General features: G+C 55.6%; 1 protein-coding gene across 1 annotated transcript; it reads left to right on the top strand.

Annotated features, from left to right (window-relative positions):
- Window positions 1-1582: 1582 nt before the first annotated feature.
- LOC102446337 (tubulin alpha-1C chain) lies at window positions 1583-11523 on the top strand. The gene is made up of 4 exons (XM_006116672.3): window positions 1583-1745; window positions 5901-6144; window positions 8519-8667; window positions 9906-11523. Exons 1-4 carry the CDS (start codon window positions 1743-1745, stop codon window positions 10881-10883), a joined length of 1374 nt encoding a protein of 457 aa, XP_006116734.2. The 5' UTR covers window positions 1583-1742; the 3' UTR covers window positions 10884-11523.
- The last annotated feature ends 206 nt before the right edge of the window (window positions 11524-11729 follow it).

Below are 11729 nucleotides of genomic sequence, written 5' to 3'. Positions count from 1 at the left end.
CAGCTGGGTCACTTGATCGTTGCGTGCCTCAGTTTCCCCATCTGTAAAACAGGGATACTAACCTGCCCTACCTCACTGGGTGCGGACGGGATAAACACACAGAAACCTGCGAGGTGCCCTGATACCATGGTAACGTGGGCCTCTTCAGTCCCTGAGTTAACCCTCACCCCTGGAAATCGAGGAGGCTGGTTGCAGCCTGAGGAGTTGAGGACTGAGGAAACTCGCCTCGGGGCTGAGGACCTGCCTAGGAGCTAGACACTTCCTTCATATTCGCGGGGCTTAATGCCAGGCCTGGAACATGGGTGCTTAACTCTAAGCATGTGAGCAGACGCACGGGAGGGAGAGGTGAGTGTCCGGGGGAGAGGGCCCCTCGGTGCTGCACAGGGCTGGCCCGAGCACCCTGTGCAGGGCAAAATGCCACCCACGGCCAGGAAGGGGGGCAGGATAAGACAGAATAGACCTGACCTGGTAAGTGCATGGGCAGACTTCTGTGGCCAGGTGGCACCCCCACCCCCATCGGGCACATGACACTGGTGGCAGCGTGTGGTACAGTAAAACTCCAATAGTCCGGCATCCAATAGTCCGGCACTTCTGATAGTCCGGCATCAAAATGGCAAGAGCCGAGTGAGTGAGCTTTGGCCAAAAATGAGTCACAAGGTAACAGCGGCAGCAGCTGATCTGAGCAAAAAGGGTAAAAAAGGCTTAAAAAACCGAAAACATTACAGTATACTGTATACAGTATGTACAATCAAAAGGGCTAGGAACACTTTATATACAGTATATAATGTATACAGTGTGGCTGTGTCTACACTGGCAAGATTTTCCGGAAAATCAGATGATTTTCCGGAAAAACTTGCCAGCTGTCTACCCTGGCCGCTAGAATTTCCGCAAAAGCACTGACGATCTCCTGTAAAATCATCAGTGCTTTTCCGGAAAAACTATGCTGCTCCTGTTCGGGCAAAAGTCTTTTTCGGAAAGACTTTTGGCCAAAAGGGCCAGTGTAGACAGCATAGTTCTGTTTTGCACAAAAAAGCCCCGATCACGAAAATGGCGATCGGGGCTTTTTTGCGGAAAAGCGCGTCTAGATTGGCCACGGACACTTTTCTGCAAAAAGTACTTTTCCGGAAAAGCGTCCTGCCAATCTAGATGCACTTTTCCGAAAATGCTTTGAACAGAAAACTTTTCCGTTAAAAGCATTTCCGGAAAATCATGCCGGTGTAGACGTAACCTATATGTATATCCAGCTTATAGTACCTCCTGATAGTCCGGCATATTTGATAATCCGGCACCACCTAGGTCCCATGGTTCCGGATTACCGGAAATCCATTGTACTCATGAGGATGTGGAACAGAGTTCAATAACCAGACCGGTGCCTGCTCAGGTGCCAGCCTGCGTCTTGGGAGGGCCAGTCTGTTCTTCCGAAGCAGCACAAGCCTCCTTCTCCAAACCCGGTGGGTTTGCTTATTGATTTACTTTTCAGCCACTTTCTCCCTTTGCAAAAGCTGGGGGCCAAACCGCCTCCCGCCCAGCCCTCTTCACATCAGCCTCATCCTTCCACGCCCAGTATCTGGCCCCTAAGGAATGTGTGTCGGGCAAGCCCCCAAAAAGGCGCCTCTGCCGCTTTAAATGAGCAGAGGGCCCCTTTCCATTCAGGTGGAGTCAATTCTTACTGGGATATAAAGTTCCAGGAAGAGGCGAGGCAGCTGGGTTTGCTTAAACCTTAGGAAGCTCTCAAAGTCATCATGGTAAGGCATGCATGTTTGTATTCCTGCTAACTACAGGGAGCTGGTCTCCCCACCTAGCCCTTCCTCTGGGGGTGTTAATTGGAAGCAGGTTTCTGCTTTAATTGTTGCTTGCTTGATAGCTTATTGAACCGAGATGTGCTCCTTATAAGGTAAAAGCTAAGACTTGGATGGCTGTAAGTGGTCCCCTTGCTCTGGTTTTTCTCTCATGAGCAGCTGGTGCCTGGAGCATTCTGAAGTGTCTAACTTTTCCTAGGAGTTGGGGTTTTCTTTTTCTCGTGAACTGCAAAATCTCTGACAGGCTCTTGGTTTTTCTTGTGAGCTTCCTCCTGGAAATTAACACTGCGGTGTAACAATGGATGAAACTAACTCTTTCTGCAGAGGCTAACTTTTTTCCTTTGGAGCTGCCATATTGCCTTTGTCTGTGGTATCCCTAAGGGTTTATCCCTATTAAGTGTGTAAAGTTACAATTGTCCGTTAGCGTCTCTGATTTAATCTGGACTCTACAGCTCTGACACTCAAGTGCTTTCACAGACAAGTTTTTAAGTATGCATGTAATCCGCATACCCACCCAGGAAGAATAATACAAGTGGGTCACCTTATTGTAAACTAAGTATATTCTCCAGGAGGCTTGTGGATTTTTGGTTTTTTGCCTGTTGGCGGGGATATAATCATCTTGTAAAATATGAAGAAAAGGGGCTTTTGAAAATTTTTTTTGCAGACCGTAAAGTGCTGGTCTAAGGACTCGAGTTACAAGAATTTAACTCTTTCCTGGCAATGTAAATGCAAAAATCTGGATAACCATGTTGGCTCAGTGTGGTGCCTGAGGGTGTAAAATGCAGCTTGTCTTGGTGCAGAGAGACAGAATGCATACCCTGCTGAGCTGGTACTTCTTAACTGCATCCCCAAGGAAACCATTCTCCCAGCTTGCGTTTCCTGCTATTCTGCGAGGGTTTTTTCCATTTGCCACGCACTCATGTTAAAATCCCACTAACCATGCTAGGGAGGGAGCAGGTGCTGTCTCTCGTGAGCTATAATAGGCCAGTCATCCAAACAGCTGTCTCTGCTAAAGCTGGGGGGAAAACCGGCCGTGGGGGTGATCTTCGCAAAATGTGGCTAAGCACTATCGCAAGGCTGGAAATGGCAGGGCTGGGCACATAGTACAAATGCCAGCACTCTGAGAGGCGTAACCTCAAATATCCACCAGATAGTCAGGCCTGGCCGCGCCCTCTGGAGATGGCCGGGGACTGGCCTGCTCACACCCCAGAGCTGTGGGGAGAGATGAGGCCTGGAGTGAAATTGGCAACCATAGGCTACGGTGCTAGGGGGCGATCTTCCAATCCCCAAGGGCAATCCCGCCAGCTGGCCGCTGGCTTTCACATTGTGTGTCTTGACAAATGTGTGGCCGTCCCCTTCCTTCCCTTGGGTTGCCGCGTACAGCGCGGGCCTGAGATCTCGAAGGGATGCGTCCGAGGGACCTGTCCCCCACTGGAATTGCTCCAGTACAGAACAGGCATCCAACAGGCCGGGAAGTCTAGGGTGTCGCTACAGCTCTTCTAGTTGCTGCGCCGCTGGTGGGTAGCTACACTCTTGCCCCACCATTGCGTCTGTCTCTAGATTGGTGGCAATTGAAGAAATGCTGCTTTTGGGGGGGGGTTCGGAACCCCCGAAGCTCTTCCGTAAGACCCACAACGCCCACTCAGGACAATCTTACTGGCGGATCGGACCCTCAGTCACACGCTGTAGCTAGGAGCCAAGACTCTTTCAGATTAGCCCTTTGCAACCCAGGCGACCAAACTCTTCCAGTGCCAATTTCCATAGACGCTGGCCGGGCCCCCGTGTCTCCTTGCACTGGGCGAGGCTATAACCATGGGTTCTCTCCATGGTTCTCCCTACCCATCTGTCTTCTACATTTTCTTACACACACACACACACACACACACACACACACACACACACACACACACACACCTGTGGCTTCTCCTTAGTTCACACACACACACACACACACACACACACACACACACACACACACACACACACGGCTTCTCCTTAGTTCACACACACACACACACACACACACACACACACGGCTTCTCCTTAGTTCACACACACACACACACACACACACACACCCCTGTGGCTTCTCCTTAGTTCACACACGCACACACCCCACCCCTACCCGTGGCTTCTCCTTAGTGTACACACACACCCACACACACCCGTGGCTTCTCCTTAGTTCACACACACACACACACACACACACACACACACGGCTTCGCCTAAGTACGTACACACACACACACACACACACACACACACACCCACCCGTGGCTTCGCCTAAGTACACACACACACACCCCACCCCCACCCGTGGCTTCTCCTTAGTACGTGTACACACACACACACACACACACACACACACACACACACACACACACACGGCTTCTCCTTAGTTCACACACACACACACACACACACACACACACCCCACCCCCACCCGTGGCTTCTCCTTAGTACATACACACACACACACACCCGTGGCTTCTCCTTAGTACGTACACACACACACACACACACACACACACACCTGTGGCTTCTCCTTAGTTCACACACACACACACACACACACACACACACACACCCGTGGCTTCTCCTTAGTACGTACACACACACACACACACACACACACACCTGTGGCTTCTCCTTAGTTCACACACACACACACACACACACACACACACACACCCGTGGCTTCTCCTTAGTTCACACACACACACACACCCCACCGCCACCCATGGCTTCTCCTTAGTGTACACACACACACACCCGTGGCTTCTCCTTAGTGTACACACACGCACACACACACACCCGTGGCTTCTCCTTAGTACACACACACACACACCCCCGTGGCTTCTCCTTAGTACACGCGCACACACACACACCCCACCCCCGTGGCTTCTCCTCGGTTCTCCCTCGCCAGCCACATGCTGCTGGGCACTGTGCAGGGGGAGTGAGATCGGGTGTGAGGGGCGCTTGGGCGCGGGGCCCTATGAGGAGGGCTGTCCAAGCCTGTTTCATCCGTTCGCTGGTGGAAGGCTGCATTTAGCCAGTGAAGTACCCTCCTGCAGGTGACCTGGCCCAGGGAGGCTGGCTAACCGGTTCCCAGGAAGCATCCCCTGGTAAGAGGCGTTGAGAACCAGCGGGGGCTGAGAAGAGACGCACGGGCAGGGAACGGAACCCGCAGCCTGGGGCCGTCTCAGTACGGACCCGTGCAAGAGGCAGGCCAGTGGCGTTCAAAGGGCCGGCTGCCTCGTGCTGTGCAACACCAGGTGCCCATTTGCAATGCTGGGATGGACTCATCGAACACTAGGACTGGAAGGGACCTCGAGAGGTCACCGAGTCCAGCCCCCCGCCCCCATGGCCGGACCCAGTACTGTCTAGACCATCCCTGAGAGACATTTATCTAACCTACTCTTAAATATCTCTAGTGATGGGGATTCCACAACCTCCCTGGGCAATTTATTCCAGTGTTTAACCACCCCGACGGGTAGGAAGTTTTTCCTAATGTCCAACCTCAACCTCCCTTGCTGCAGTTTAAGCCCCTTGCTTCTTGTCCTATGCTCAGAGGCCAAGGAGAACAATTTCCTCTCTCCTCTCCTTCACGCCTTGTGTCCCCGACCAGCCCCAGGCTGGCACCCTGTTAAACCACCAGGCCACGTTGTCTGCAGGTGGACTCAAACTGGGGCTCTACAGCTGGCCAGAACCCTTGCAAATACTGGAGACAGAGGCACGGTCTCCCAGGAATCGTGTATAATGGAGCAGCAGGGCGTGTCACTGCTGCGTACGTAGTGGGGCTAAGTGTCTGTGTAACCCGCACACCTCCTGGGCGTGAGGCACTGTCCCATCTAGTGCCACTGGGAGCGTTTAGCCTCTAACAGCTGGCTTTTCGCTCCTGCAGTAGAGGCTTCTGCACTAGGCAGCAGAGGTCCCCGGTTCGAGTCCGCCCGCAGACAACGGGGCCTGGCGGCGTTTGATGGGCAGGTCGACAGTCGCCTCGGCAGTTGTGTTTTGCTGTCTTCAAGCCAGCACCTAGTTGCCACCCGGCTCGGTGTCTCCTTAACCCCAAACAGTAACGAGACGTGTCCCTACTTCCAGAGGGAGTGTCTGTCCATCCACATCGGCCAGGCGGGCGTGCAGATGGGCAACGCCTGCTGGGAGCTCTACTGCATGGAGCACGGCATCCAGCCGGATGGGACCATTCCTAGCGCCAGGGCAGCTCCGCCGGCCGAGCCAGAGACGGAACAGGTGGACTCGTCCTTCGAGACCTTCTTCTGCGAGACGGCCTCCGGCAAGCACGTGCCCAGGGCGGTGTTCATAGACCTGGAACCCACCGTCATCGGTAAGGTAACGGGGCCGACTCCTCCATGTGCGGGAGAACTTTCTCCCCCTTCCTTCCCAGCCTCTTGATGGGGGGGAGGGGCTAATGCAGGGATGGGCAGCCGGGAATGGGGGGTGGGCGGCAGGGGTGGCCTCCTGCACCTCAGTGGCCGCAGCCGCCTGTGGCCCTCAGGGGCTCCACCTGTGGCTCGCGGACCCCTGACTGCTCCCTTCCCCTCCCGCCCCCCCGCCCTTCCTGCTCCTCTCCCTCCCTCCCTCCCAGAGCCGGAATGCTGGGAACAGCTGACTCGTGGCATTCCAGCTCTGGGAGGGAGGGGCAGGAGCAGGGACAGAGCACGATTCAGAGCTCCTCCGACAGTGCTGGGGGGGGAACGGGGGAGGAGCAGGAAGTGTTGGACTCCAATGTCTCCGAGGCACATGGGGGCAGAGGGGGGGGCACAGGTGGCGCCCCAGTGGGCCACCACTGGTCTAATAGAGAATATCACCGATTGCATCCGCTGACTTGCCCCCTCCATCAGAGTCTGGTGACGCTGGCCGGCCATCAAGCGGTGTTTGGAATCGCCGGCGGGTGCAACACCGGGCTCCAGGTTACGCCTCCTCCGCAAGGGTGCGCGTCACATTGAACCCCTGCCATCCCTCTCCGGCGTGGGAGGGTCTCTTGCGTAGGGGGTTACATGCGCAGCTGGGGGAAGCTGGCAGAGCACCATTGACTTCAGGCCTGCTCTGCTGTCTTACCCCAGGGCAGGATCTGGCCCTGTCAGCTGGCTTGAGACTGGCTACTACAACGTCCCCGTAATGTCCGTGTAAACACGCACCTGGTTCCTGGGTGAAGAGGGTTTCTGAGAGTCCATTACCACAGCCTTTCTTTGTCTTACGAGAACGGCCCCATGGGGTCGGAGCAAAGGGCCCTGTAGCCCAGTCTCCTGTCTTCCAACGGTGGCCAATGCCAGCTGCCCCAGAGGAAATGATCCGAACAGGGAATCATCAAGCAATCCCACCCCTGTCACCCTTCCCAGCTTCAGACAGAGGCTAGGGACACCCATGAACATAAGAACGGCCGTACTGGGTCAGACCAAAGGTCCATCTAGCCCCTTTTTGATTTTTGAGAAACCCCCACGCCACCTTCCCTCCCCCCCCCAATAGCAGCAAAACTTGTTGAGCCAAAAAAAGGAACTGACCAGAGTCGAAAAACAAAAATAGCAGCAAAAATTGGGGGGAGTTGACGGGGGGGAGGGGGGGCTGGGGCTCCTCGTGCCCCCCCACCCTGGAATTTCTTCATGCCCCCCAGTTTGGGAACCCATGGACTAGAGGCTGTAATGGTCCCACCCGGCCTATTGGAAATGAAGCGCTTTCAGTAGGTGAGACAAATGGGCAAGTTTCATAGGGTAGCTAATCCCACGGAAACCCAGCCAGCATCCTAGAAATGGACTGGAACCCTCGTCCGAACATGGAGTCGTAGGATCCTAGAACTGGAAGGGACCTAGAGAGTCAACAAGTCCAGTCCCCTGCCCTCACGGCAGGACCCAGCGCCGTCTAGATCGGGGGGGATCTGGCCTGCCAAGCGAGTTAATCCGCATGGAGGCGCTGCTGCTCCCCCTGCCCTCAGGCCAATCAGGGCTTGAGGGGGAGGGTGTGAAGTCTCCTCCCACACAAGTGCCTAGAGGGAACCGCCAGCTGTTCAGAACAGCTGGCAGTTCTCTGGGGGGGGGGGAGACTTTGCATGTTTCCCCCACCCCCAGATCAATCTGGGTCTGAGTGGGGAAGCACAGAAGTGTCCTGGCCCCGCCCCTTCCGGGGTGGTCCAGGGCCACTTAAAAAATTTCTGCAGTGACCTCTGTCGAAAACGATTGTCCATCCCCGACAGGTGTCTGTCCAACCTGCTCTTGCATATCTCGAAGGCTGGACTTCCACAACCTCCCTAGGCAATGTATTCCCGCGTTGCATCCTCTGGCAGGAAGCTGTTCCTAAAGCCCATGAAAACTTGGAGGGAGAGGCTGAAGTCCTAGTTGCATGTGGTGCCCATCAAATCTCGTGACCCCATCAATATGCTGCAGGACTATTGGTTGGGTTTTTAAGTTTTTTCCAGTCCCAAACTAACTCCGTTCCCCCTCTGAAGCTTATGGGCCAAAACGTGGGTGTCGATCGGGCTAATATTGTTCTCCGGGCCTAGCTCGCCAATCCCCGGGCTCTCCCGTCAATTCCTCCGCTATCTCGACTCCACTTGTTTTCCTTCCGCTGCCTGTGCTACCTTCCAAGCCCGTCTCTCTCAGAGGGGCTCTTGCTGGCTTTGCTAGCCCTGGTGTTCAGTTGTCTGCATCTACCCTCCCACGCCTGTGACCTGTCTGCTGTTTAACCGACCACCCACCTTCCTGCAGATGAGATCCGAATTGGGAACTACCGGGCCCTCTTCCACCCGGAGCAACTGATCAGCGGCAAGGAGGACGCGGCCAACAACTACGCCCGGGGCCACTACACCATCGGGAAGGAGATCATCGATCCCGTGTTGGGGAGAGTCCGCAAAATGGCAAGTAAAGAACACCTGCTCTGTCCTCCAAACCTGGCTTACAGCCCCTCCGTGGGTCATCTTTCCGAATGGGGCAGCAGGCGATCGGGGAGATGTGGGGGGGCAGAGAGGTCGGGGGGCATGGCCTGGCGCGAAGGGCAGCCCCTACTTAAATGGGATTGCAGCAAGGGGCTAAGGTGATGTTTGTGATGGGCAAGAGGGTCAAAGTACAAACGGGTCCTTGCTCCCACAAGAGCCCTGCACGCCCTAGCTCGGGGGCGGTTCCTTCTCTTGGGGATGGCTGCAAAGTGAGCTTCGGGGGCCAGAAATAGAGGGTCAGATCTTTGTACTTGGCGACTCTTGTCTAATGCAAGGCCTTGTCAGTTACCAACGTCTCCCAACCCAGCCTGGTGAGGAGATTACAAAACCCATAGGAACCGCCATAGTGGGTCAGGCCGATGGTCGATCCCTCCCGGTGTCCTATCTGCCGACCGTGGCCAACGCCAGGTGCCCCAGAGGGAGGGAACACAATCATCCATCTGTGGTCGCCCGTTCCCAGGTTCTGACCGAAGTTAAGGACTCCCTCCTTGCCTGGCTAATGGCCACTGCCGAACCCGTTCTCTGTGAATTTCTCTCGCTGCATTGGACCCCTGTTCATCTTGTAACCCTAGAGTTGCTGAGGAGGCCTACATAAAATTGGGGGATCTCCTCCCGGTTCCATGTAGACAAACGTCTGTATCATAAATGACTTCCAACTCCACGCTGTCCATAAGCAACTTTCACTAGCACTGACCGGTAACAGGCACTCGGGGTTAGCTCTCTCTTGGAGCTGTCCGAGAACTAGCCAAGAACGTCCACTGGGACACGTGCTCGGTGGATGTTGGAGGATGAGGCGTTGCCCGAAGACTCGAGAAGTAGCACCTCTAATAGCGCCAGCTACTCTGCACTTTTGTGCCACCACTTAACACCCAAATCAAGGACTTGGAACCATCTTGGGGTAACTGGAGCCTTCTGAATTAAGGTTGAATGATGGTCTCCAGAGGAATGTTAATTAATATTGCTTAGTTCTGCTTTGTGGTCGGGACTGGACGAGATCTATTGAGGTCCGATCCAGTCCCATGCTTTGAGGACTCGAGAGAGAGGAGAATTGCTAGACCCGTGTTCTTGCACAGATAAACTCAAGGAGCTCAGTGTTGTCCGATCCTGCAGTCGGCTGTTCATCAGTAATGAGATGAATAAATACTGCATTTCTCTTGCAGGCTGACCAGTGCAGCGGCCTTCAAGGGTTCCTGGTCTTCCACAGCTTCGGCGGCGGCACGGGCTCAGGATTCACGTCCCTCTTGATGGAGCGTCTCTCGGTGGAGTACAGCAAGAAATCCAAGCTGGAGTTCTCGGTGTACCCTGCCCCGCAGGTCTCCACGGCGGTGGTGGAGCCCTACAACTCCATCCTGACCACCCACACCACGCTGGAGCACTCAGACTGCTCCTTCATGGTGGACAACGAGGCCATTTACGACATCTGCAACCGGAACCTCGACATCGAGCGGCCCACGTACAACAACTTGAATCGGCTGATTGCCCAGATCGTCTCGTCCGTCACAGCCTCCCTGAGGTTCAACGGTGCCTTGAATGTGGACCTGATAGAGTTCCAGACCAACCTGGTCCCCTACCCCCGCATCCACTTCCCCCTCACCACCTACGCGCCCATCGTCTCGGCGGAGAAGGCCTACCACGAACAGCTTTCGGTGCCGGAGATCACCAGCGCCTGCTTTGAGTTCTCCAACCAGATGGTGAAGTGCGACCCGCGCCGGGGCAAGTACATGGCCTGCTGCCTGCTCTACCGGGGGGACGTGGTGCCCAAGGACGTCAATGCCGCCATTGCCGCCATCAAAACCCGGCGCTCCATCCAGTTTGTGGACTGGTGCCCCACCGGCTTCAAGGTGGGCATCAACTACCAGCCGCCCACGGTGGTGCCGGGCGGGGACCTGGCCAAGGTGCAGCGGGCCGTCTGCATGCTGAGCAACACCACGGCCATCGCGGAGGCCTGGGCCCGGCTGGACCACAAGTTCGACCTGATGTACGCCAAGCGGGCCTTCGTGCACTGGTACGTGGGGGAGGGCATGGAGGAGGGGGAGTTCTCCGAGGCCCGGGAGGACCTGGCTGCGCTGGAGAAGGACTATGAGGAGGTGGGCAGGGACTCGGCCGACGGGGAGGAGGCTGAGGAGGACGAGTACTGAGTGATGCATGTGGGGGCGGATGCGGCAGACGCTCCGTGCCCCGGAGGGCAGAGTTCCAGCAAGTAGGGATGTAAAATCCCGCTGCTTAAGGGAGCGGGTTACACGGTAGTTTTGACCTAACGTGTAACCGGTTCACTGCTTAAGCGGCATCTGGGTGGGGATCACTCCAACCCGGCTGGAACATCCTTTAGGGCTCTCCCCCACCCCCACCCCACGTAGGGCTGGCTGCTGGCTCCCAGCCCTGCATTGGGTCTGGGTTGCTTCCAGTTCTCAGCCCCTGTCCAGGGCGAACAGGGAGCCACTCCTCTGCTCCTGCCCCCTCTGGTTACCGGTTCCCCCGGACCGATGTAGCGTGATGCTAACCATTTAACGTTTCACGTCCCTCCCAGCAAGCTTTGCTAAGGCTGGAGATGCTACCAGCTTCATGCTGGGGCCAGCTTTTTTTTTAAAAAGAGCACTAGGTGCTAATGCCTGACCCAAACTGCGCATCGCTCGCAACACCCTCCTGCACGAACCGTGACAATTCCTCCGCATCGCTCCCTGCGAATGCCCCGTTTTAGCTGTGCCGAAGTGTGTGTGCCGGCCTTTCCCGCTGTATGTCTCTTGTGTATCGCAATAAAAATAACGCGGCTTTAACGTGTCCCCTGCAATTGGCAGCTGTATGGGCTTCCAGAGGTTGCCTTTAAACCGGATCCTGGTTTCAGGAGTAGCTTCGTAACGGAGGCTACGCGCCTAGACTTCCTGCTGCGTCACCTGCCTCTGGCTATAAACCACACTGCAGATGGCAGGAATGATTCCCGCCGGCAACACAACTTCCAGGCAGCGGTGACCCTCGCCGCAAACGGT

Source organism: Pelodiscus sinensis, chromosome 1 (genome assembly GCF_052426305.1).
Source record: "Pelodiscus sinensis isolate ZL-2025 chromosome 1, ASM5242630v1, whole genome shotgun sequence".
NCBI lineage: Eukaryota > Metazoa > Chordata > Testudines > Trionychidae > Pelodiscus > Pelodiscus sinensis.
Note: the sequence above shows the minus strand (reverse complement) of the source record. Positions and strands in the feature narration are given on the sequence as shown.